Consider the following 27,598-nt stretch of genomic DNA (forward strand, 5'->3'; position numbering starts at 1 on the left):
AAGAGATCCAGTCCGAGGGATCCAGTCCAAGCCCCTCTCAAGGCAGGATCATCCTTATCTAAAACATCCCATAAAGTTCGTCTAGTTCAGTGATTCTCAGCCAGGGTGTGAAGACATCCTCGGGTGCTGTGAGATCCTTTGAAAGGTGATGCGCAATGTTAGCATGATTAGTTGTGCAACTAACCTAGAGTTCAAATAGAAATCTGTTACATAAAGAACATACTGACCTGGTGTGGTTGTTCTTTGCAAAGAGCAACAGGTTCTGTTGCAACAAAAATACTGCTTCATTAGCTTTTGTTAATTACTTCACTGTGGGGAAAATAAGAGCTGGCATGTTCAGAGGGGTGCCTTAAGTCTATAAAGCTTGAGAACCACTGGTACAACCTATTCTTAAAACTGCATGAAATACACCTCTTAGGCAGCTGCCAGGCACAATGCTCAAAACTATCAAGAACACACCCAATTGCCACAGGTAAAGCAGAAGGATGAGGGCATTGCCACTTTGAAGCATTTCCAATATTATGTCTGTCCCCACCCACAGAGTAAATGCATACCCTGACCAAAAAAGCCCCCCAAAAGAGCCATCATAGTAAAATGATAAGAATAAAGGGGGCTATTAAAAAAGGCTTCGTTTTTAAAAGGGGACCTCAAGTTCAAATATTAAAAAGGGGTGGGAACGGGGAGGGGGATATAAATATTTCTGCGTTTGACTTGGAAAAGTAATAAAATGCACTCAAAAGGTGTTTGAGGAGAAGCTTTCTAGGGGTATAATGCATAATACAGATTTCTTTAAATTCATTGGAAGCAGGAAGCCTGCCAAGGAGTTGATTAGGCCATTGGATGATCAGAGTGTACAAGGAGTGCCAAAGGAAGATAAAGTCATCACGGAAAAAACTAAACTAGTTTTTTTGCTTTGGTCTTTACTACGGAAGCTGTTAAAGACATTCCTTTCCCAGAGTCACCTCTCCAAGGGGAGACAAAGCAGCTGGACTGACCCATACTGAGGTTTTAGTAGATGAAGTTTTAGATAAACTGGGCATGTCTACACATGCATTTACACTGGCTTAAATTTACTGCACAGTATGTTACTATGCAGTAAGTGGGAATAGGCTGGTGTCTACACATGCAGGCATTAAAGTGCAATAACACTATGTATAGACTGACTTGGGACTAAAGTTAGTCCCAAGTCAGCCCACAAACACACACAGTGTGTTTTGCTCAGTAAGGCAGTACGTTACTGTGTAGCAGTATGTTACATGTTTGTTACTGTGAGGTAACTAATCAGGTGTAAATTTGATACCGGCATGATGCAGGTATGAACTTTATGCTCAAGTCTGCATAAGTCACCATATTTACTGCACAGTACAGGCATGCATGTGTAGACATGTGCACATACTGTACAGTAAATGCACGCATGTAGATGCGCTCACTAAGTAATAACATTGCTGGGACCTGATAGTATTCACCCTAGATCCCTGAAGGAGCTTAGATCTGAAAGCATGTAATTACTTGCTTGTAATTACTTACTTGTAGTAGGCAGCCTATCATGAAAAATAGCCTTGGTACCAGAGCACTGGAGGGTTGCAAATGTAACTCCAGGCTCCAGAGGGGATTTGGGGAACTATAGACCAGTGAGTCTAACTTCTTTTCCTGGTAAAATGGTAGAAACAATAATTTAATAAAAGGATTGTTCAACACACGGGTGAATGAAACTTGCTGAGTTAAAAACTTTGTGGCCTTTCTCAAGGTGATGCTTATTGACAACCTAAAAAAACCTGTTAAGTTGGGAAGTTGCACATGCGGGTGAGGGTGATCCAGTTTATAAGTGAATTTGGGATTTTGCAAAGCCTTCAACAAAGCCCTACATCCAAGGTTTTTAATGAAGTCAGGCTCCTGTGGGATGGGGATTATGACTGAGCTGAGCCAATGCTCCTGCTGGGATTCAAACTTGGAGGTTCCTGGCTAGAAGGTCTTGCCACTCAGCTCAGGGTCAGACCTACTGACATACTTGGAGTCAGGCTGGAATTTTACTCAGTGGTCAGATTCATGAATGCCATGTGCTGTTGGCAGTGGGGGGAGCTGGGGTGGTTAGCGGCAACTTCCTGCAGGTGCTGCTGGCAGCCTTGGTAGCAACCAATCTCAGAGGGTGCACATGCACCGGTATGCACTCCTATGCATTGCCAATGGTCAGATTGGTATGGACTAGGTGTGAGGTTTGCCTTCCTCTGTAGTGGAGGGCATGGCCCTCTTCTTGGGATGTCTTGAGCATATATTAACAATGTCATGGGATGGGGTCCTGAAGGATGGCCATGATCTCCCCAAGGCCCTTTACCATGCCAAGTTGGCCCAATGGGCACCCTCTGTTCTCACCCGCCATGTCTTTGATGGAATGATTAATAGGGAGGCTGCCTTTAAGTCCTCTTGGACATGGTTTTGATTGATTCTCTAGACCCCATGGGTTCTCGGACCCCTGGTGCATCCCGCTTCAAAATAGATGTCACGATGGGCGTTTTGGGGCACCCTAGCCTTATGGGCTATGCTTGGCTCCAACCCCTCCATTACCATGCCCCAAGCCTCACAGGTGGTACCAACGTTGTCCGGTCTGGGCCTCATTGTAGTTTGGCCCCCTTGTCCTCTCTGGGCTCTCTGTGTTAGGCCCCAGCTCAAGTCTGGGTTCGTGCCCGGTATGCAAAGGCCAATAAAGATACCAGGGGTGAAAGTATAAAAAAAGATTTATTGCTAGCAATAAAAGGTGCAAGCGGAATAATTCACAAAACAAGCACAGCAGATATGCAATACTGAGCCCCTTATATACAAGAATTTTAATCTTCATAAGCATCCTTGTTTGCTAATTGGTTATAAAGGAGTGATGCAAGGAGTTCTTTACTGAGCATGTCTCTATACCTGTGTTTTAGCTATGTAGCTCATTAACATACATATATGTTTCATTAGCATATATCTTCCCTGCCTAGGGGTGTGATTTTTAGTATTTTAATGAGCTCTTTGTTCCAGTAACTCTGATTCTGTTTTTGTTTTCAAGCTTCCTCTATCTAAGACTGTCTGCTCCTTATCATTGCAGATGGGCATTCGTCACATAACATTCACTTTTGCTTAGGCTTTGCATAGTAGTTTCTAGGTCGAACCTTATATCTGCAGCCCTGTCTCACTCTGCGCCTCACTGGCGCCTGGGCTCTCCGCAGCCCCTGCAAAGTGCCATGCCCTCTCTGACGCCAGGGTCTCCATGCTGCTGTGGGCCCCTAATGAGGCCTCCTCCTTCCCCAAATAGTCTCACCCAAACCACTGGTCTTATAAAACAGCAAACAAAACACAAGCCCCTGGGCTATAACATCATTCAAGCCACACTGGGGGTACTCCATCCTTCAACAGTATTTGAAGCTGTACCTGCAGTCAGGCCTCTCCCCTTTGCTTGCTCTGGGAGAGCTCTTTCCCCCTTGGCTGCTGGCAGGAAACTGCCATCCTGGCCTCAGCCCCGGGGTTTATATATGAGCCAGGCCCTGCCCCTTCCGGTCAGCTGACCACCGGCAGGTGTGTGCCACTAGCTCGTTCTGGCTGCCCTGGTAACCAGCAGCTGGGGCTTCCAACTCACCGCTAGGGCTCTTCCCCTAGCAGTTTCAGCTGTTTTTTGAACAACCTTTTATAGAAGCAGGACACTGACCTCCATGGTCCCCCTGCTTTGCTAGGGGCAGGTTCAGGTGTTATATGTTGTGTTGTGTCAGGGTTGATGGCAATTTTACAAAGAGATTAGATTTTGGGGGTGGGGGAGGAAGGGTGGACTAGATGACCTCTGGAGGTCCCTTTCAGTCCTACTTCTCTATGATTCTCTCATTGTGATGGGAGGGCATTGGCAGACATTTATGACAAATTCTATCTAGCCTTGACTCAGGTTGGGACTAATGCTGCTGCCCTTTCTAAAGGAGTCCCAGGCTAAGCATGCTTGCTGAAACAGCACCAAGGAGCATTATTTTTAAAGGGTTGAACAAAGGGAGGACTTTATAGAGGCAAAGATGGGGATATGGTCATCTATAGGGGCCAGGACATATTTCCTTCCCCTAGTTGGCCTTCATGAATCTGAGTGGTGTAACAGGGCTCCTTCAATCCCCATGACAGAGAAGAAGGACAGGGCCATTTAAGCAAAAGCCTGACAGGCTGGAGGCCATGTTTTTGAGAATAGTAAAAAGGAAGGGCTCCAGCAGAAAGGGGGACAGAAGGGCTCTGGCTTGGGAGAAGAAGGCAGGAGATCTGTTGTATCAGGAAAAAAAGAGACCCAGGAGAATTGACTGGGCTAAGCATGGGGAATATAGGGGGATGCCTGACAGGCTTAGTACCGAGCTGACTTCCTTCATGGCTTATGCTGAGAGAGTTAGAAGTGTCAGAAGGAAGAGCCTGGCTAGGGGAAGAAAAACCCAGAGATCTTTCCAAATGGATGGGAGAAAATCCCAAGTAAGGATGTGGCATAGCAAAGGGATCCACAAAGACACAAATGCTGTCAACAAGACATTCATCTCCAGCTACCTCCCCACTCAGCAAAATCAGGATGCTACTGTGGCCAAGCTCTTACAGTTCTCCAGTTTAATCTGGTTTAATATGAAATCTGGCTGTGCTAGTCTGTGGTTACACAAGGTTAACATAGAATTTCTATTTTATTTATGGTGTTAAGAATGATGTTAGCTGTGATGACCCAGGATTATGCAAGAGACAAAGATTTCTTAGGGTGACATCTTTTATTGGACCAACTGCATAGTTGGGAAACAGACCAGATTTTGATGCTAAACATTCTTCATCAGGTCTGAGGAGCAGAAAACAGTGGCGACGTGTAGGGGGTGCACGGGGGTGCACATGAACTCCCTGAGAACACTGGTGCACCCCTTGACAGGCAGCATTCCCTGCTTAGGCAATGGGCAGGGGGGCAGGTGAGAGTGCTGGTGCCCCCTCCAAAAGCAGTGGCTGGGGAGTGGGGGCACCAGGAGAAGTGATCCCTGTGCTCCCCCTGTGGCTAGTTGTACCAACTGTGGGGGGGTTCCCCCACAGCCAATTGAGCTGACTTGAAGTGGGCATGATAGCTGCAGGGGAACCCCTCCCCCCCCAGTTGGCCGTGTGATTGGCCATGGGGGGACCCCCCCCGGTTGCTGAGGACCACTGGGAAGGGGGGCAAGTGCCAGGCACCAGTCGCCCATGGAAAACATCACAACATAGAATAGTAAAAAACCAGTGGGGAGAAAAATTCCCTGGGAGAGCAGAAAAATAATTAGCAGAAGAAAAGCAGCTGAGAGATCAAGGCCTATAAAAAGAAGGCTCATCTAAACCTTTCCTATGTGGGAAGAATTTGAGAATCAGGTAGGTTACAATGGGCATGTCTACATGAGATGCTTTACTGAATAGTACATGAATCTACTGTTCAGTAAAGCATCACCATCTATACATGTGCACATTTACTGAGCAGTAAATTAGTCTACTGTGCAGTTGGTTACTACCTGTAAAGACAGGTAGCAAACTAACTTCACAGCAGATGCTATGCTATTGCATGTGTAGATGCTATTTGGGACCTAATTTGTTCCTGGTCAGCCCCTACATTAGGGGGGCAAAGGTGATGGGGAGCTCCCCTGGTCCTGGCACTACTCAGCTCCCAGCTCCCCACAGGAACTGGGAGCTGAGCAGCACTAGGGCAGGGTAACTCCCTGCACCCCCTGCAACCCTGTCCCAGCTCAGCTCTTGGATTCCCACAGGAGCTGGGAGCCGAGTAGCTCTAGGACTTGAGAGCTCCCTGCTTCCCCCACCCAGGCTGGAGCTGGCTGGGATCTGTCCTGCTTCTGTGGCAGGTCCCAGCCAGTTCTGGTCTGCATGGTGCACAGCCTGGAGCTGGCTGGGGCCTGCCCCAGAACACAACAGTTCCTGGTCAGCCCCGGGCTGTGCCTGCTGGGTGCAGGGCTGGTCCCCATGCACATGGAGTGGGAGAACTCTGCAGAAGCAGCTGTTTCTTGGCTCCATGCACATCAGGACCCCTGCTGATGTGTTTGGGGCCAGGAGATAGCTGCCACTGAAGCTGGCAGAGCTCTTCTGGCATCATGCCCATGGAGACCAGCCCTGTGCTCCCTGCCAGACCCCAGGGTATCACCCAGGGGGAGCCTGGAGCTCCCTCTGGCTCTGCAGAGGGCAGAGCAAAGTGGGATTAGCCTTGTATCAGTCTGCTTCTATTGGGAACAAATCTGAGCACAAGAGGGAGCACTTGTAGATGTGCTCCTGGATAGGCTTACTGCACAGTATTTTTACTGCCCTTCTTGGCAACAAGGGCACATTGTTGTCTAGTTCAACCCCCTGCCAGAGGCAGGTTGTTTGAAGACCAGGAGTGGAGGGCCTGGGAATATTTCTTTCAAGGTCAGAACTGTGTCAAGTATAGGCTGTAGTTGTTTAACTCTTCCGATTGCTTTCAGTGTGGAGTGGGAGGTGACAGGGATGTGCAGTCACAGGAGGGGGGCTTTTTCCATTGGAACAGGTTACTGAAGTCTGGATGGGTCACTCTTTAAAATGTCTATTCTTTACTGAAGTGTCTTTGTTGTATAAAGAAAGATTCTATGCTGGCCAGGTGGGCATCACGCATGGTCTTCTCAGAGCAGATGCAATGGTATCTGAGTGCCTGACTGTAAATTACAGCATTTTTGGTGTTCTTCGGATGATCTTCTTTAGAACATAAGTAGGGTGGTCCATAGATTTTTTTGGCATGTGGTGGTTTGTAGGATACCATCTCTCTATTCAGCACTGGTGAGGCCACACCTGGTGTACTGTGTTCAGTTTTGCCCCCTCCCCCACAGAAAGGATGTGGACAAGTTGGAGAGAGTCTAGTGGAGGGCAACAAGCATGGTGAAGGGGCTAGGGGACATGACTGATGAGGAAAGGCTGAGGGAACTGGGCTTATTTAGTCTGGAAAAGAGAAGACTGATAGGAGACTTAATAGCAGCCTTCAAGTACCTGCAGGGTGATGCCAAAGAGGAATGAGTTGTGGAGAAGATGAGAAGATGACAGAACAAGGAGCAACGGGCTCACATTGCAACAAGGTAAATTTAGGTTAGATATTAGGAAGAATTTTCTCACTAGGAGGGTAGTAAAACACTGGAACAAGTTACCCAGAGAGGTTGTGGACTCTACATCCTTGGAAGTTTTTAAGACCTGACTAGACAGAGCCTTGTCTGGGATGATGTAGTTGGGGCTGGTCCTGCTTGGAGCAGGGGGTTGGACTAGGTGTGACTTCCTAAGGCTGCTTCTAACCCTCATTTTCTATGATTCTATGATCTCAGGCCTGGACTCTGGTGTTTAGAAGGTGATGCTAGTGTAGCAGTATTACATAGAAAATTTGCTTGAGGGATGGTACTTGTTAAACCTGTGCTGGAAGTCAATAAGTGAGTTCAGGGGTTCCATCCAGATGATGAAAATATCATCATCTCTGTCATGCATGTATAGTGCAGGTTTGATGCTGAAGTCTTCTAGCAATTCCTCCCCCAGATGGTTTATGAAGAGGTTGGCATATTGTGGGGGTCATCTTTGTGCTAGTAGTTGTGTCTATGGTTTGGAGGAAGTCATGGTTGTTAAAAGCAAAATTGTTGCACAAATCATCCACTTCATCATCACTGACAATGAGTTGCAAATCCGAGTGTATTCCATGCCCTTGAAGATATTTCAGCTACACCTTCATGGGTTGGGATGTTGGTGTACAGGCTGGCAACATCCAGGGTGGCAAGTATGGTCCCTGGAAGGGGTGATGCAGTGTGTAGGTTGTCATGGTATGTGGGCAGCATAGCCTCATTCCTTATCAGACTGCATATAGGATCCATGGCATGCCTACTGGCAGTAAACCCCCTGGCACACAGCCACTTTTGGAAAATATCTTAATCTAACTGCCAAGACAGGTTCTGTGATGAGTCTGCCCCTCCCAGGCCCAGGGAGAGGCCCGTTCTTGGTGCCAGTATTAAAGGCAGCAGGAAGGTCACATTCTATAAACAAGGGCATCTGCTCCACACCTAACAGCATAGCGTGAAACCCCATGGCCCTCTACAAAGTCCAGGTGACCACTGGCAAGTGGCTGCTTGCAGGGACCTTGGACTCCATCTATATCACCCTGGTGGGGACTGAAGGGCAAAGCCCCAAGCATCTGCTGGACAAGTTTGGGTTGGACTTCACTCGAGAAGCTGTGAGTACATCTAGGAACCAGGGCTGGTTTACTGAAACTTGGTGGGGGAGGGAGATGACTAAAGTCAGGGTCAGAATCAAGAGTTTCCTTTAGTTTTTGTTGCCTGCATGCACAAGTGGGGTAAGAGCAAGCTTGGAGGGGACTGGGTACGGTACTGGGATTTGATGCCCAGGTCTGCCATGGAGATGCACTGTGGCATCTCTTTATCATAGAATCATAGGATCATAGAAAATGAGGGTGGGAAGGGACCTCAGGAGGTCACAGCTAGTCCAACCCCCTGCTCAAAGCAGTCCCAGTTCCAACTATCTCATCCCAGTCAAGGCTTTGTTTAGCCAGGTCTTCCAAACCTGCAAGGATGGAGACTCCACCACCTCGCTGGGTAACCTGTTCCAGTGCTTCACCATCAGAGTCATAGAATAATAGAAAATGAGGGTGGGAAGGGATCTCAGGAGGTTCTCAACCCGCCTTGGGCTGCCACAGATTGCATTTCCTAGGCTCCATTTTGCCCTTCCACTCCTCTTTGTTCTTGCCCTGTGCCCAGTGCAGTCCAACCCCATGCTTAAAGCAGGACCAGCCCCAACTATCTTATCCCAGCCAAGGGTTTGTCGAACTGGGTCTTCAAAACCTCCAAGGATGGAGACTCCACTACCTCTGGGTAGCCTGTTCCAGTTCTTTTCGACCCTCCTCCTGATAAAGTTATTTGCCCAACTCCTAGTTCTCTCTGGCCTTGGGTTCATCACTTCTGGAATAGAGAAATGGGATCACCCCATTCTCTGTTTACATTCTTCAGGTATGGACTCTCATTGTTTTTCTTCACAGTCTCTGGCGCAAAGTAAGCTCTGATATTATTTGGGATCTGTGCAATATTCTGGGTCCAAAGCTCAATTGGGTTCTGTGCAGAGCCCAGAAGAATGAGGACCCCAATCTTGTTGGGATACATGTAGCATCTGACACAATGTGGGGCCTGGATCTTGGACATTGGTAGTGGGGAGCGGGGTCTGTCTGTCTGTCTGTCATAGCAGACCAGTGTAAATAAATTGCATCCTGACTCTTTGGGACATGAATGGCATGAATTTTTAGCTCTGAACCAAGGCCCAACAGCATCCAAGCTCAGCCTGTGACCATACTCCAGCAAGCACGTCATGGATGTTGACATGAATGTTTTGTCTGCTCTACTTATCACTAGCATCACCTTTTCCAAGGAACTTGATTTGCTTTGCTTATCTTTGTTCTTGGCTCCTGGAGCTAGTGGAAGGGAGACTGTATGGGAACCAGGAGTCTTGAAAGTAGTTGCTTTGTGGATATTACATGCCATGCTTTCTCATAGAATTATTGAAAAGAAGGGCTAGCAGGGACCTCGGGAAGTTAGAATTATGGAATGGAAAATGAGGGTTGGAAGGGACCTGACGAAGTCATCTAGTCCAACCCCCTGCTCAAAGCAGGATCAGCCCCAACTACATCATCCCAGCCAAAGATTTGCTTAGCCAGGTCTTCAAAACCTCCAAGGGTGGAGAGTCCACTACGACTCTGGGTAACCGGTACCAGTGTTTTACTACCCTTGTAGTGAGAAAGTCCTTTTTAATATCTAACCTCAACCTCCTCTGCTGCAACTTCCTGTTCTGTCATCTGCCACCACTGAGAACAGTCCAGCTCCATCCTCTTTGGAACCACCCTGCAGTAGTTGAAGGCTGCTATTAAATTCCTCCTCCATCTTCTCTTCTCCAGACTAAAGAATTTAATTTCCCTCAGCCTCTCCTTATAAGTCATGTGCCCTTAGTCCATAAGTCCATACCTATTTTTGTAGTCCTCTGCTAGACTCTCTCCAATTTGTCCATATCTTTTCTGTAGTGGGGGGCTCAAGAATGGTCACAGGACTCCAGCTGTGGCCGAATAGAGGGTAAGAATCACTTCCGTTGATCTGCTGGCAACACTGGTGCTAATGCAGGCCAGTATGCTATTAAGCCTTCTTGGCAACAAGGGCACACGGTTGTCGAATCCAACCCTCTGCCAGAGGCAAAATCATCCCTATACAAACAATCCAAAGCAAATCCTTGTCTAATCCTGAACCTCATGCTCTCACAGCTAAAGTGTGGGGACAAAGGCCCTGTTGTTGCAAGGCTTTTCAAAATGCACTCAAGAGATCCAAGAAAGAGGACCAAGCCCCCTGATACAGAGGAAGGAAAACACCCCACATTCTGTACCATGGGGTATTTCTTCCTTATAACAAATGTGGTGATAGGTCTGACCATGAGCAGAGGGGCAAGGTCCTTTAATCAGAAACTTCTGGATTTTAGTCCCTGCAGGAGCAATGGCACAAGTCAAAACTCCCAGTTTTGGCTGCGGCCAACACCCAATTTTTCTGAGGAAGGCAAAAAACACTGCGTGTACCAACAGGAGCAGAAAAAATATTCTTCCTGGCCCCAGGTGGCAACCAGTAAAGCCCAGATGCATGGGAACTATTCACAGTAGAGCATATAGGGCTGTGCAAAATGGCACTGTTCCATTTCAACTAGAGTTTCAAGTATTTGATGGAACAGCATTTTGTTTTGAATTTCATTTCTAGTCAAAACAGCTGTTCTGTTTCACTTCATCGAAACAGTGAGGCTGTTTCAAAGCTGTTTCAATGTTTCGCCCATTCACTATAATGGGGAAGCTCGAAACAGCCTCTCTCATCTGGCAGGAAGATCGGGGCCCAACCCTGGGAGGGCTGCTGGGGCTGTGCCAGTCCTCCCATGGCTGAGGGCCTCTGATCTGCCTGCCAGATGGGGGAGGGAAGCTGGTGCTCCTGCCTGGGACTGGGGAAGAGAACTGAGCCTGATTGTTCAGTTCCCCTCCCCAGCACTATATCAGGTTGGGGAAAGGAAGTCAGCCCAGCTGGGCTGAGTTCCCAACCCCAGTGCAATCATTGGTCTGGGGAAATAAACTCAGCCCAGCTGGGTTGACTTCCCAACCCCAGCCCGACCATTGCTTTGTTTGGAGGCTGTTTCGAAGCCCTTTGTTTCATTTTGATTTCTCTGTTTCGAGATCAAAATGAGTCAAAATAGTGTTAAAACGCCCAGTGAAATTTCGCACAGCCCAAATACGCATAGCTCCTCCTAGATACTCCCTGACTAATGTTTATCCAACCTCTTCTTGGAAACAACCAGTGATGGAAGTTCACAGCTTCCCTCAGCATCTGTTTCACTCCCTTACTGTTTTAACAGGGAAGATGTTCTTCCTGATAGCCAATCTAAACAAACTTTGCTCAACTTCAAGCCAGTGGCCTGTGTCCTACTCCCTACAGTTAGAGAGAAAAAGGTGTTCTCTCTTGTCTTGATGGCAACTCTTTAGATATTTGAAGATTGCTATCATGCCCCCTCTTATATGGGCACCCAGAAAAAATGGCAGTCTACAAGGTAGACCCTTAGGTAAGTCAATCAGCTCAGCTCCACTGATTTCAGAAAGCTCCAAGCTGAATTCGATAACCTGAGGGGCCATGTAGGTCTTCCACACGCCTGCTTTATCTTGGAGCTGGCAAAGGTTTCACTGGGCATGTCTACACAAGATGCTTACTGTGCATTGGCGTAATAATACTGCCACAGTTAAAAACTGTGCTAAAAGCCTACTGCACAGTATTGTTAGGCAAATGTGCAGTTAGCATCACAAAATAACTGTGCACTGATGCACACATTTAGTTAGTACTTCATTAAAAAAGTACCAAGCCAAGTGCACAGTAGCTATGGTGTATTAATGAATGTTTAGATGCATCCACTGAGAGTCACCTCTGGGCCTCAGTCCCCCCTCTCCCCACTGGTGCATGTCACAAGTCAATACAGGAAGGGGGAAGAACTTGGTGCAGGAAGGACTCTGTGACTGGGAAGTCCCAGGGTATGATTATATAGATGTCTCAAGCCAGACTTGAGTTGGATGACTATATGAGAGCACTGGAGGTGTTCACAGAAACTCATCCTTGACCCAGATACAAAGAGCCCCTCCAGTAGAAGTGGGATTTGCAGTTATAGCCATCACTCAAGTGGTTGATTCTATGCTAGTTCATAGGAGTATAGGAAAATAGGGCTGGCATGGGTTTCATAAGGTCATAGAATCATAGAAAATGAGTGTTGGAAAGGACTTCAGGTGGCAATCTAGTTTAACCCCCTGTTCAAAGCAGGACCAGCCCCAAATAGATCATCCAAGCCAAGGCTTTGTCTAGTCAGGTCTTAAAAACTTCTACGGATGGAGATTCCACCACCTCTCTGGGTGACCTGTTCCAGTGTTTTACTACCTTCATAATGAGAATGTTTTCTCTAATATCTAATCTCAACTTCCCTTGCTGCAACTTTAGCCCATTGCTCCTTGTTCTGTCATTTGCCACCACTGAGAACAGTTCAGCTCCGTCCTCTTCAGAACCATCCTTCAGGTACTTAAAGGTTCCTATTAAATCCCGCCTCGGTCTTCTCTTCTCCATATTAAATAAGTCCAGTTTCCTAAGCCTCTCCTCATCAGTCATGTGCCCCAGCCCCTGAACCATTTTTGTTGCCCTCTGCTGGACTCTCTCCAATGTGTCCACATCCTTTCTGTAGCAGGGGACCAAAAACTGGACACAGGACTCCAGATGTGGCCACACTGGTGCTGTAAGAGGGGACGAATCACTTCCCTCCATTTGCTGGCAATGCTCCTACCAATGCAGCCCAGGATGCCATTGGCCTTCTTGGCAACAAGGGCACACTGCTGGCTCATATTCAGTTTATCGTCTAGTGTAACCCCAGCTCCTTTTCTGCAGAGCTTCTAAGTCATCTAGGCATCAAGTCCAACCCTGCTGCTCAAGGCAGGGCCAATCCTGATTAAAGCAGCCCAGCCTAGTGTTTGTCTAATCTTCTCTAGAAATTTTCCAGGGATGGAGATTACACTACTTCTCTAGGAATCCTGTCCCAATGCTCTAGGAATCATGTCCCAATGCTTGCCCACCCTCATAGTCAAAAACTTCTTCCTAATCTCCAGCCTCCATTGCTGAAGCTTGAGGGCATTGCTCAATGTTCTCTATGGTCAGGGAGAGAAAAACATCTCCATCCTCTCTGTAATCATCTTTCAGGTTTTGGAAGACTGTAACCAAAATCACCACCCTCCCCTACCCCCACCCTGCACCCCCCACGGTCTTCTCTTCTCCAGACTCAGTAACCCTAGATCTTTCAGCCTTTCCACATAAGCCTTGCTTCCCAGGCCCATAACCATTTTTATTGCTCTGTGCTGGACTCTTTTCACATCTTTTTTTGAAGTGTGAGGCCCAAAATAGACGCAGGACTCTGGGTAAGGCCTAGGATACCAATGGAGAAATACCACAGAAATGTCTACTGTGGTTAAGGCATGTGGTAGACTTACCTGCCGGCTAGGCCCACGTGCCTTATGTATGCCTTATGGAATACTCTCATGCCTTAGCCAGCCTCTCTGCAGCACTTTGAGCTGTAGGAGAGCAGCCCGGGGCTGACAAGGTGTCCTCTGCCAGCTAAGGCTGCTCTGATCTGACTTGAGGTGCTGCAGCTGCAGGCACACATTCAAACGGCACACCCAGGTGCAATAAACTCTGAAGCAATAAGCTCCTTAGTGTACTGATTTGCATTAATTGCATATGTAGATGCTCCTACTGTGTGAGGTGACTTAGCCTTGCTCACAGCCCAAGGTACTGACTTACTACCAGCTGGCAAGACCAAGAGTGCAGTAGTTACATACAAATCCCATTTTTTGGGTGAGAGCTATGTGCTAAACCATTTCACATTGCCAATGCTCTTGTAGGTATCATTCACACTTCTGGGGTTTGGATAAAATGCAAAAGGGACTTGGTAGCAGAATTTTCAGCAGTTACAGAATTACAAGGGACTTTGCCAGGAAGGTAGTTTGGACTTGCATGTCTAAAGTGGCAGTCAGCCTCTCTGGTGAATACAGCTCCTGATGGGAAGTGGCTGAAATCTACTGGAATCAATGAGGCAAGATGCACAGCTAAAGTCCCCACAGTGCCAGGAGCTGCACACACCCTGAACAAGGTAGGGCTGGGGACAGGCAGCAGACTGAGTAAGAAGCTGCCAGCCTTCCTGCTGGAAGGTAATGCCAAAAAAAAGGGTTGTTTCAGGACAGGTTAGTCAATCACCTAACTCAAGTCTGGATTGAGACATCTATACAATCACACACTGGGACTTCCCAGTCACAGTGTTCTTCCTGCATCCAGTCCTCCCCCCTTCCAGTATTAACTTCTGACATGCACCAATGCGGGGGGGGGAGAGGGGGAGGGGGTTGAGGCCCAGAGGTGACCAGAGGGCACTTCTAAATGTTCATTAATGCACCATAGTTACTGTGCACTTAGTTTGGTACTTGCTACATGAAGTACTAACTAAATGTGCAGTAACTCTAGTTACTGCACTAGCATCAGTGCACAGTTATTTTGTGATGCTTACTGAACATTAGCTTACTGCATAGTATTGTTAGGCTATTAGCACAGTTTTTAACTGCCATGCTACTGTGCAGTATTATTAGACTAATGCACAGTAAGTGTCTCATGTAAATGCGCCCAGTAAAACTTTTGCCAGCTCCAAGATAAAGCAGGCGTGTGGAAGATCTACATGGTCCCTCAGGCTATCGAATTCAGCTTGGAGCTTTCTGAAATCAGTGGAGCTGAGCTGATTGACTTACCTAAGGGTCTACCTTGTAGACTGCCATTTTTTCTGGGTGCCCATATAAGAGGGGGCATGATAGCAATCTTCAAATATTGGAAGAGCTGCCATCAGGACAAGAGAGAACACTTTTTTCTCTCTAGCTGTAGGGAGTAGGACACAGACCACTGGCTTGAAGTTGAGCAAAGTTTGTTTAGATTGGCTATCAGGAAGAACATCTTCACTGTTAAAACAATGAGGGAGTGAAACAGATGCTGAGGGAAGCTGTGAACTTCCATCACTGGTTGTTTCCAAGAAGAGGTTGGATAAGCATTAGTCAGGGATTATCTAGAAGGAGCTATGTGTATGCTCTACTTTGAATAAGTACCATGCTTCTGGGCTTTGCTGGTTGCCTCCTGGGGCTAGGAAGGATTTTTTTTTTCTCCTCCTGTTGGTATTCATGTCAGGGTTTTTTGCCTTCCTCAGAAGCATTGTGTGTTGGATGCAGCCAAAGCTGGGAGTTTTGACTTGTGCCATTGCTCCTGCTGAGACTAAAATCCAGAAGTTCCTGGTTAGAGGACCTTGCCCTTTTGCTCATGGTCAGACCTATCACCACATTTGTTACAAGGAAGAAATTTTACCCCATGGTATAGACTGTCGCGGCGTGACACAACAAGGGGAACACCCACAAGAGGGGAGGGATGAACTTTATGATGAGGGGCCCCTATCCCCAAGGGGAATAGGCCCAGTAAGATTATGGCCAGAGAACTATGAGGATAGGCTGGAGTCCCCATCACAGCAATTAATTGTGACCGGGACAGAAGGAACAACCACCTCTATTTGAAAATAGTCAAGGACCTAGGGTATTTCATTTGGGTAGGACTGGAACTTTCATCACTAATGGTTTTTAAGGGATTCTTGATTTGAGAAGGAAGTTTCATTTTGAGAAGTTAATTGATTTATACAATACTTTTGGGTGATATATATGCTTGTAGGGGTGACGAGGCAACAACACACAGTGTCCTGCCACAAGATCCGAACCCCAGTGAAGGGCTGACTAGATCATTAGCACTGCTTGTACAGACCTGCAACATCATGTACCCTCTACTTAAGAAGATCTGATTGGTGTGTGGTTGGGGTGTAGGGGAAGTGGAGCCCCAAGGTACACTCACAGTGGAACTTACTTGGGGATGGCATCACCTTTTCCTTTTTGGACCCTCCCTCTTCTTCTTCTTCTTTTTTTTTTTTGATCAAGACATGGCAGGTGAGTAGAGTGGGAGGCCCCTAAGGAGTAGCTCAAAGTACCAAGATGCTAGCACCTGGTATGAATCAGCAGGTCGAATTTGCAGAGAGAGTCACTACTGCTATCTCAGCCGGTGCTAGTCCAGGCGGGTACACAGACTGGGGGTTTTGTCTTCCTCTGTAGCCGGGGGAATGGTCTACTTCCTTGGATTTCTTGAGCGTATTTTGAAAACCCTTGCAACAGTAGGGCCTTTGTTTCCACCCCCCTACTTTAGCTGTGAGAGGGTGAGGTTCAGTGCTTTGTGGTTGGGTAATAGGGGTGTCTGTATAGTTTGAGTAATAGATTAGACAGGGATTTGCTTTGGATTGTTTGGATAGGGATGATTCTTCCTCTGGCAGGGGATTGGACTTGACAACCATGTGCCCTTGTTGCCAAGAAGGCCAATGGCATACTGGTCTGCATTAGTAGCAGTGTTGCTAGTAGATCAATGGAAGTGATTCTTCCCCTTTTCAGCACTGGTAAGGCCACATCTGGAGTTCTGTGACCAGTTTTGGGTCCCCCCACTACAGAAAGGATATGGAAAAATTGGAGAGAGTCTAGTGGAGGGCCACAAAAATGGTTCAGGTATGGACTCTCATCGAGCGCTGGGGCACATGGCTTATAAGGAGAGGCTGAGGGAACTGGAATTCTTTAGTCTGCAGAAGAGAAGACTGAGGGGGGATTTAAGAGCAGCCTTCAACTACCTGAAGGGTGGTTACAAAAAGGCTGGAGCTAGACTGTTCTCAGTGGTGGCAGATGACAGATCAAGGAGCAATGGTCTCAAGCTGCAGGAAGGGAAGTTTAGGTTAGATATTAGAAAGAACTTTCTCACTAGGAGAATAGTGAAATGCTGTAACAGGTTACCCAGAGAGGGTGTGGCATCTCCATCCTTGGAGGTTTTGAAGTCCTGACTAGACAAAGCCTTGGCTGAGGTGATCTAGTTGGGGATGGACCTGCTTTGAGCAGAGGGTTGGACTAGATGACCTCCTCGGGTCCCTTCCAACCCTCATGACCTTATGAGATCTGTTCCAGCCCTACTTTCCTATATTCCGATGAACTAGCTTAGAATCAACCTTTGGAGTGATGGCGATAACTGCAAATCCTACTTCTGCTGGAGGGGCTCTTTATATCTGGGTCAAGGATCATTTTATGGGAACACCTCCAATGCTCTCATATTGTCATCTCCCCATTTTGCATTGCTTTATTTTAATATATTTTAGCAGCCTTCAACTACCTGAAGCGGGGTTCAAAAGAGGATAGAGCTGGACTGTTCTCAATGGTGGCGGAAGACAGAACAAGAAGCAACTGTATCAAATTGCACCAAAGGAAGCTTAGGTTAGATATTAAGAAGAATTTTCTCACTAGGAGGGTAGTAAGAGACTGGAAAACGTTACCCAGAATGGTGGTGGAATCTCCATCCTTGGACATTTTCAAGACCTGGCTAGACAAAGCCTTATCTGGGATGATGTAGTTGGGAATGGTCCTGCGTCAAAGAGGGGGTTGTACTAGATGTGACCTCCTGAGGTCCCTTGTAACCCTAATTTTTTATGATTTTAAAAGTACTGGTATTTCTATGATTCATAGTGGTTGGAGAACTTACCTGAAAAAGGTGTTCTCTATTGTCTTTATAGCGGCAATTTAGATATTTGAAAGGGTGGAGATCTATTTTCCAGCTACTGCTCCGGTGAAGATATGTATCTTTTGTTAACAACCAAGAGTTAACAACCTCATCAAGGCAGATAGAGATTCTTACCTGGGCATGGCCAGCAGCCAAGTGATTAGGTCATGCATCTAAGCTCAAGTCCTCTATGGCAGAAGAAGAGATTGATGATAGGTCTTGTATAATTTCAGGGAGTGCTTTCATCAGCTGTTTGGGAAAAGGGTATATCCCTTCTGTCTCTTGGGTGATAATACAGGGAGTGTCTCAGTCATTTCACAGTAGAAGCAGTTTCCTGGCTGTGATTCCCAGCACTGAGCTGGAGCACCTATCTAGCCTGGGGTTAAGTGATGAACAATTTTCACTTGAAACTCCACTCGTAGCCTTAGCACAGGGGCAGGCAAAGTCCAGCCCATGGGCCTGATTTACAGGGGCATGCAGGCAGTTGATCACAGCTCCAACCTGGCTCTGGACCATGCTGTCACCACCACAAGATCCCAGCCCCTGCCTCAGAGCAGCTCCCTGCACAGCCAGGCACCCTGCCAGTACTGCTGGGGCCAGTCTCTGTGGAAACCCTGGACTTGTGCTGTCATGGCCCTGCCACTGCTGAAGTCTCCATGGAAACTGGCTGCAGCAATGCAGGCAGGGGCTGTTGGGAAATGGAGCCTGGCTACCAGCCAGATCTGCCATTTTGCCCACCTCTGCCTTAGCATGTCCCAGTGTTTGACAGTGTTGGGGTGATGTTGTTGCCATGATGGCCCAGAAGATATGTAAGAGACAAGAATTCTTGTGGGTGATGTCTTTTATTGGACCAACTGTATGCCTGGTATAGACACAGGCAAGCTTTCAGGTGTCAGAGTGACTGTCCATAGGCCTCTGAGACAGAAACAGACCCATATGAGCTAATTAGGAGATGGAACAGAAGCTTAAGGAGGAGGATTGTTCTCTGTAAGTGCCAGGAGTTAGTGACCAGCAAGATTATAATGGGCCATGTGCTCAGTGTCTATGTTAAGTCCCTGGAGCTTAGTGTCCAATAAACTGATAGATTTCTGTTCCTGGGCTCTTCCCATGGAGGTATTTGGGAGGTGTACAGTAGGCATGTCTACATGAGATGCTACTGCACAATGGTTACTGCACATTTATTTAGTACTTGTATAATCATTGATTAATCAAGTAATAAATAAATTGACAGTAACTGGAGTTACTGTACAGAAGTGTCCGGTGAACATCATTTTAGTGATGCTACTGTGCAGTAGCCTAAGAATACTGCACTGTAGCATATTAGTGCTGTTGATGCTGTGATGTGCTACTGCATAGAATTATTTCACTACTGTGCAGTGAGTGCCTTGTGTAGATGTGCCCTTTGAGCACTAAAACTGTGAGGTCAGACAAGGAGTGATTATTTTTCTGTAAAAAATATTCTCCCACCTAGGTTCTGTTTTCTGTCCTTTATCCGTTTTAGTGGTTATTCATTCTGGTGTGTCATTTATGTCTGGTTTCGACCACATAGTCTCCATGAGTGCCTCTGGACGAGCATGGACATTTGTTTCCCCAGAGACAGGTGGCAGTGGCATAACTTGTGCTGCTGCTACTTGTCCCCAGGGAAAGCCCATGCCATGCTCACTCTAATGCACGGCAGGTTACCCCAGGTGGGGTAGGGGAGGTTGGGTCAGCAACTGTGCTGGCCCCAGCAGCCTTACCTGGAGTCTTGGGGGCCTCCTGGGGCTGCAGCCATGGCAGGAAGCCTGGCTGGTAGCTGGAGCATGGCTCTGGCCTGGCCAGGATCCAGTTTTGGATAGTGCACATGGCCGCCATGTGCATCACTTCACCTTGCTTTTTTTGGCATGGTTTTTTTGACCCCAGGATCTCCCAAGGTAGCAAGGTAGTAGCACAGTGGATGCCTGCATAAGTGGTGTGTGGCACCACAGATGGGTCTGCAGTTCCACACACTGCATGTCTGTGCTCATCTGGACATGGTTTATGAGAGCATCTGGTGCACTGGATGAGAATTACTGAATTTTGGGATAAATATGTGTGCAATGCATGGATTCAGATGGTTATGCTGTTTGTTGTGGCAGTAGAGACATGTTGAGAAGTCTTGCATTTGTTGTTGAGGAAGGGCCGGTTCCCATTAGGTGCCTTTTGATGAGCAAGGGGGTTTATTTCTGATGATGGGTTGGCAAGATTAGTGGCCTATTTGTAGGGCAAGTGCCAGGGTGCTGGGAATATGTTTCTCAAGGTCTGGTGCTTTTCAAGTATAGGTTGTAGTTTTTTTTATCATTCTTATAGGTCAATTGGGAAGGATGGCAGGTGGTTGTAGGTATATTGTAGCAGGTTCCTGCAGGGTATGGGGGTATCTTTCAAAGATACAGTCTATTTTTCTGCTGGAGTGTCCTTGTTGGGTAAAAGCAGCTTTCAGCTTGGCAAAATGGGTGTTACTAACATTGTCCTCAGAGGAGATGCTGCAGGTCCAAGGGCTTGGCTCTAGATCACTGCTTTTTGGTATGCTTTGGGTGATGGTTGATTCTGTGGATGTAAGTGTGGTGGTACATGGGGTTCTGTATATAGTGAGTAGGGCTGGGATGAGAGTTGGGATCACTGCAGACCCTGGCACCAAGAGGGTATCCATCTCGGTTAAAGTTTTTGTGCTTCCTCAAGACTGTAGTAAATCAACTGTCATAAAGGGTTTTTCAGGGGGAAAGACAAGCTGGAGGCTGGCGCCACTGATTCCAATAGAGGAGTAATTACACCAGCTAGTAGTCTATCTCTGTTGTCTCTGATGGAGCAACCCCACATGCACTTCCTGGGAATCTGCCCCCATTCATTCTATCAGTACTAAGTTTTGCTTAGGTTAGCTGTGGATCTGAGCCAAATGACTCTTCCCCCCAAGGCCACTGTACTGTGCTGGCATACGTCTGATTATAACGTGTGTAGACATGTCCCCAATTTCACTGTACCTTGCTCAAGTACCACCCAGCATGCTGCAGCATGCAATGTATCCCTGAGTAATAATGCCAGGTCCTAGGTAGGCTTATAAAAGCTGGACAGAGTTCTGGGAAGCTGTATGTTCACTGCCACAGCTAGTTCCCCATCCAGCTGGATTAAAGTTGGCATTGGCTGCATAAGCTGTTTTCCCACATTCCTCCTGCTGAACTATCATTGTTTCAGTCAAAATGTTAATGGGTTTCTTCTCCAGAAAGTCAGACTGGAGCAGGACAGCATGGCAGAGAGGCATGATCTTTCATAGGTGACAGCCTACTCCCTTAGATGCTATGAATGGCCTTGCGGAAAGCAGGGGGGACTAAATAGAAGTGAACATAAATACGATGGATAAGGAGAGGGGGCACTGCTGGGCAAGATGAAGGTGGGTTGAGTAGGTCAATAGGGAGAAAAAAGGCAGTTCACTCATTGAGGGACAATGAATGAATCCCAGATGCATGGCCAGATCTAGAATTTTGAAAAGGGGAGGGTGGGGGAGTGGTGCTAGGGTTACCATATGTCTGAGTTTTCATGGGCATGTCCTCTTTTTGGGTCCTCCCATCTCCATCCAGGCTGTTTTTTTAAATATCACCAACTGTCCAGGATTTTGCTGTGCTCATCACAGAAGTTTTTCCCAGCAGTTCCTAGCTTGCCCTAGCAAGAAGCTGCTTGGGACTGGAGGGAGTGGGGGGCGAGCAATTGGAGTTGGGGGGCATCACGTGCATCAGTGAGCACACATGCATGTGGTCAGCATGCAGCCAGGCAGGGTGGTGGGAGCAGCCTTGGCAGCTGGATGCAGATAAGTCTATGTAGGGCAGAGGTTGGAGGGCCTGGATTTGGGGACTGTCCAGGGGGCTGTGTGTGTGTGGCAGGGTTGTGTGGAGGGGATGGGTGTATGAGGGGGGCAGGTGCCTGCTAGTGCTGGGAGAAGCTGTCTGGGTGCTGGGGCTGCAGCAGGTTGGAGGAAGCAGAGAAGATGCCTGCCCCTCCAGCATGGGAAGGGGGCAAGTGGGCCCTTTGGGGGCAGCAGGGAGCTTCATGGACAGGCCAGCAGCACTGGGGCTGGTGCCTGTAATCTTGGGGTGGGGGTGGGGTGGGGGGACAGCCAGGATATGCTGCAGGGCTGGGAGTAGCAGGGGGCTATGGGTCAGTAATGAGGGGCACTATCAGGGCTGGGGGGGGCAGGGGGCTGTGGGTTAGGAGTGAGGGGCACTGGCAGGGCTTGGGGGTGTGTGGCTTAGGAGTAGGGGGATACCGGGGGGCAGGGGACTGGGTTGGGAGTGCAAGGCACAGGCAATGCCAGGGGGCTGCAGGTTGTGAGAAAGGGGTATCATCAAGGATGGAGGGGGGCTGCAGGTTAGTAGTGAGGGGCACCAGCATAGTCTGGGGGGGGTACTGTGGGTTGAGAGTGAGGGGTAGCAGCAGGGCTGGGGGCTGTGCTTTGGGAGCGAGGGGCAGGGGTAGGGCATGGGCATATTGCTGCCCCCCACAATCATATTATGCCCTTCCCTTGACAGGTGTCCTCTTTTTGAAACTGGAAATATGGTAACCCTAAGGGATGCAGATGGTGTGGTGCAATCAGTCAGTCAGTCTGTCCTGAGACCACACTGACTGTTGGGGCACCTTCAATATAGCACTAACTTTCCTCCATTCTTCCTGGTCTTTTGCAATCCTTGTACAATCAGTTAGTTTTAATCCCATCCAGTCTTTGATTTCATAGATTTCATAGACATTTGGGCTGGAAGAGACCCCGGAGGATCGAGTCCAGCCCCTGGCCCAGGGGCAGGAAGTCAGCAGGGATCATAGGATCCCAGCAAGATAAGCATCCAAATGTGTGTTGAAGGTGTTCAAAGTAGGTGCTTGAACCGCCTCCAGCAGCAGTCTATTCCAGACCTTGGGGGCTCGGACAGTGAAGAAGTTCTTTCTTATGTCCAGCCTGAAACAGTCGCGGTGAAGTTTGTGACCATTTGATCTTGTCATCCCTTGGGGCGCTCTGGTGAACAGATGTTCCCCCAGATCCTGATGAGCACCCCGATAAACTTACAGGTGGCCACCAGATCACCCCTGAGCCTGCGCTTTTCCAGGCTACAGAGCCCCATAGCATCTATGGATGTAAGCCAGTGTTTTGCTTGCTTTACTAGCTGCAGCATCACACTGAAGGCTCATGTTCATCTTGTGGTCAATCATGACCCCCAAGTCCCTTTCATCTGTAGTGCTAACCAGCGTAGCACTACCGAGCCTATAAGGATGCTGCAGATTTTTCCTCCCAAGGTGGAGAACCTTGCATTTTTCAGTGTTAAACACCATCAGGTTCTCGTCCGCCCATTCTCTGAGCCAATCAAGATCTGCCTGGATCACCCTCCTGTCCTCAGGTGTGGATGCTTTATCCCAGAGTTTGGTGTTGTCAGCAAACTTGGCCCGTCTGCTTCTGACACCAATGTCCACATCATTGATGAAGATGTTGAATAGTATAGGCCTTAGGACAGAGCCTTGGGGGACCCCACTGGTCACAGCGCACCAAGATGATTAACTCCCATCGACCACCATCCTCTGGGTCCTACCACAGAGCCAATTCCCCAGTCAGTGGATCCTGGTGGGGTTGAGGCCACAGTTAACCAGTTTAGCCAAGAGGTGATTGTGGGATACCAGATCAAAGGCTGTTTAAAAAGGGCCCAGCAATGGCATAAGCCTCATTAGAGTCCTGGCTCTGGTGCGAGACATGCAGGTGTAAGCCTGCTGCGCCCCTGTGAGCATAGGGACCCCAGCAGCGACCCTAGGACCCCCGATGAGCCCCAGGCTGCCCGCAGGTAAGCAGGGGCCCATGGAGGGAGGAATCTAGTCAGCTGGGAGCAGGCTAAGTGGGCCAAGGAGGGTCATGCCCCCCCCCAGCTCCTACTTTGCCCAGCCCCCCAGGGAGCTGTGTGACTGGAGCCTCGCAAACAGGCTGCGCAAACAGGTGTGCTCCTGGACCTGGCACGCAAGTTAGTACAGGAGTTTGCACAGAAGGGTGTGTGGGAGGGCCTGAGGCCGTGCCTGTGAGCCCCACAGAGTAGACAGCCCCAGCTGTAGCCAGCCCACCAGTGGCATGACACGGATGGGCACGCGCTGCACCCCGAGGGTTTCCTCGGGGTTTGCAGCCCCCCCCGGCACCTTGGAGACCGCCACCCAGACGCAGCCCATGGTCCTGGGCTCCATGCAGATGGAGCCCCTGGCTCTCAGCTGCGGGGGCTGCCTGTTGCTTTTTCAGGCTCTGCGACCCAGGAGCATGGCCACTTCCCCTTGTGGGGTCTGCTCCCTACTGGGGTCTTTGGCGTGCCAGCTGGAGAAGCTCCAGGCTGCAGTCCAGAGACTGCATGCCATCAGGGACTGTGAGCAGGAAATAGATACCTACTGCCAGGCCCTTCTCCCCTGGGAGGCGGAGGGTAGACCACGGTCTCCCTCCAGGACAAGGGAGGACTCGGGGACCTCCCTTACTATCCAGCCCACTCCTGGTGTGGTGCATCATCACATATAAAATAAGTCACATTCTTCTCCACTTAAAAACAAAGTAGAAGCTTTACTAATATGCTAGAGACTTAGGGCTAGCAACCTAGAAGCTTTACTAATACACTAGGAACCTAGGACTGTATTATTCAGTATAAAATTGATGCAAAAACAAATGTAACTTAATTGTAATAAGTTAAAAATAATCTGCAGAGATGTGAAATAGGAGCTACATTACCAGGGGACAGGAGAATTGCAGAACAAAGGGTAACTTGTTTGGTGTAACATCAAGACCATTCAAAAGAAGAGAAGGTTTGTAACAGGCTGGATAGCATAAGCTTGCAGCAGCTTGCACACTCCCAGCTGTAGGAGCCTGCAGGTTGGCAGGGACTACAGCTGAGTTGAAGGCAGAAACACTTTTTGCAGGCTGCCTAGGAAAAGTAGGCCAGCTGCAGAGGATAATTAGCTGGCCCACAAGAAATGAAAAGCCTGCTGGGTAGAGGCAGAAACAGTGACAGGGGGCTTGAATACCTGTGAGCCTTTTAAGATGGATAAGCCTAAAATCACCATTTTTAAGGATATTAAGGGCATGTGTCCACATGCGCATGCCCTTATTTCACCTTTAAAATGGTAACTTTAGGCTAATCCTGTTTAGGCTTGCATAGCTAAGTCACATAGATTCATAGATTCATAGATGTTAGGGTCGGAAGGGACCTCAATAGATCATCGAGTCCGACCCCCTGCATAAGCAGGAAAGAGTGCTGGGTCTAGATGACCCCAGCTAGATGCCCATCTAACCTCCTCTTGAAGACCCCCAGGGTAGGGGAGAGCACCACCTCCCTTGGGAGCCCGTTCCAGACCTTGGCCACTCGAACTGTGAAGAAGTTCTTCCTAATGTCCAGTCTAAATCTGCTCTCTGCTAGCTTGTGGACATTATTTCTTGTAACCCCCGGGGGCGCCTTGGTGAATAAATCCTCACCAATTCCCTTCTGTGCCCCCGTGATGAACTTATAGGCAGCCACAAGGTCGCCTCTCAACCTTCTCTTGCGGAGGCTGAAAAGGTCCAGTTTCTCTAGTCTCTCCTCGTAGGGCTTGGTCTGCACGCCCTTGACCATACGAGTGGCCCTTCTCTGGACCCTCTCCAGGTTATCCGCATCCTTTTTGAAGTGTGGCGCCCAGAATTGCACGCAGTACTCCAACTGCGGTCTGACCAGTGCCCTATAGAGGGGAAGTATCACCTCCTTGGACCTATTCGTCATGCATCTGCTGATGCACGTTAAAGTGCCATTGGCTTTTCTGATGGCTTCGTCACACTGCCGGCTCATGTTCATCTTGGAGTCCACTAGGACTCCAAGATCCCTTTCCACCTCTGTGCCACCCAGCAGGTCATTCCCTAGGCTGTAGGTGTGCTGGACATTTTTCCTCCCTAGGTGCAGCACTTTGCATTTCTCCTTGTTGAACTGCATCCTGTTGTTTTCTGCCCACTTGTCCAACCTGTCCAGGTCTGCCTGCAGCTGTTCCCTGCCCTCCGGCGTGTCCACTTCTCCCCACAGCTTTGTGTCATCTGCAAACTTGGACAGAGTACATTTCACTCCCTCGTCCAAGTCGCTGATGAAGACATTAAAGAGTATCGGTCCAAGGACCGAGCCCTGCGGGACCCCACTGCCCACACCCTTCCAGGTCGAGACCGACCCATCTACCACGACTCTTTGGGTGCGACCCTCTAGCCAATTCGCCACCCACCGGACTGTGCAGTCATCCACGTCACAGCCTCTTAACTTGTTCACCAGTATGAGGTGGGATACCGTATCGAAGGCCTTCCTGAAGTCTAAGTATACGACATCCACCCCTCCTCCTGTGTCCAGGCGTTTCGTAACCTGGTCATAGAAAGAGACTAGGTTGGTCAGGCATGATCTGCCCGCCACAAACCTGTGCTGGTTTCCCCTCAGCATAATTTGCCCTGCCGGGCTCTCACAAATGTGAGCCTTGATAATTTTTTCAAAGACTTTACCAAGGATGGAGGTGAGACTGACTGGCCTATAGTTGCCCGGGTCCTCCTTCCTCCCCTTTTTGAGAATGGGGACCACGTTAGCCCTTTTCCAGTCCTCCGGGACTTGGCCCGTGCGCCACGAGCATTCGAATATTCCCGCCAGTGGCTCTGCAATGATGTTGGCCAGTGCCTTCAGCACCCTCGGATGGAGCCCATCTGGGCCTGCCGATTTAAAGGCATCCAGTTCCTCCAAGTGACTCTGCACCATCTCAGGGTCTATGTATGGAAGTCTGGCGCCTTGCTGCTGCCTCTCTACAACCCCAGTGAGAGACTTGTCGTGCCCCTCGCTTAGGAGCACTGAGGCAAAGAACTCGTTGAGGAGTTCAGCCTTGTCCCCCCTGTCCGTCACCAATTGTTTCTGCCCATTTAGCAGGGGTCCTATTACTCCCTGGGCCTTCCTTTTACTCCCAATATATCTAAAAAACAATTTCTTGTTGTCTTTTACTTGGGTTGCCATCCTCAGCTCCATGGTAGCTTTGACCCGCCTAACTGCCTCCCTACAAGCACGAGCAGAGGAGGTATATTCATCTTTAGTGATCTCTCCCTGTTTCCACTTTTTATGTGCTCCCCTTTTGTCCCTTAGGCTGCCCTGGATTTCTCTGGTCAGCCAGGGAAGCCTCCTGGCCCCTTTCCCTTTTTTGCCTCGCTCGGGGATCGTCTTGCTTTGTGCCCGAAGGATCGTTTCCTTTAGGCACAGCCACCCTTCTTGGGCTCCCATCCCTTCAAAACTCCTACTCTGCAGTGCTTCCTTGACTAATCGCCTGAGTGCATTGAGATCAGCTTTCCTAAAGTCTAGCACTTTCACCCTACTAGTTACCTTACCCACTCGCCGTCTTATGTTGAATTCTATTATAAGGTGATCACTGTCTCCCAAATGGCTACCGATCTGGAGGTCCCCTATCATGTCATCTCCCGTTGCCAATACCAGATCCAGTATGGCATTCCCCCTAGTGGGACCATGCACCTCCTGTGTCAGGTGGAGGTCCTGTACACAAGTTAGAAACCTGTGAGCGATGGGACCTTGCTGTCTGCGTCTCCCAGCAGATGTCCGGGTAGTTTAGGTCCCCCATGACTACCGCCTCTTTAGCTTTTATGGTCTCCGAGGGTTGCCTCAGGAGCCCCGCATCTATTTCTTCCCCTTGGTGTGGGGGTCTGTAGCAGACCCCTACCACCAAATCCCTTTCTCCTTGCCCCCCATGTAGCCTAACCCACAATCCTTCTACTTCCTCAACCTCAGATTCTGTCTTGATGAGGGTTGATGTATATTGCTCACTGACATAAAGTGCAACCCCCCCCCTTTCTTCCCCGACCTGTCCTTTCTGTACAA

At 48.6% G+C, this 27,598-nt stretch overlaps 1 protein-coding gene across 1 annotated transcript in view; it reads left to right on the plus strand.

Moving 5' to 3' along the window:
• Positions 1-8,053: 8,053 nt before the first annotated feature.
• The window catches only part of ALOXE3 (arachidonate lipoxygenase 3), a 40,006-nt gene continuing 20,461 nt past the window's right edge, over positions 8,054-27,598 (plus strand). Inside the window, exon 1 of the mRNA XM_006272396.2 lies at positions 8,054-8,200. Within this exon, the coding sequence (XP_006272458.1) occupies positions 8,054-8,200 (147 nt within the window). The remainder of the gene's footprint in view (positions 8,201-27,598) is intronic.

The sequence above is a fragment of the Alligator mississippiensis genome, chromosome 15 (assembly GCF_030867095.1).
Source record: "Alligator mississippiensis isolate rAllMis1 chromosome 15, rAllMis1, whole genome shotgun sequence".
In the NCBI taxonomy this organism is placed as follows: domain Eukaryota; kingdom Metazoa; phylum Chordata; order Crocodylia; family Alligatoridae; genus Alligator; species Alligator mississippiensis.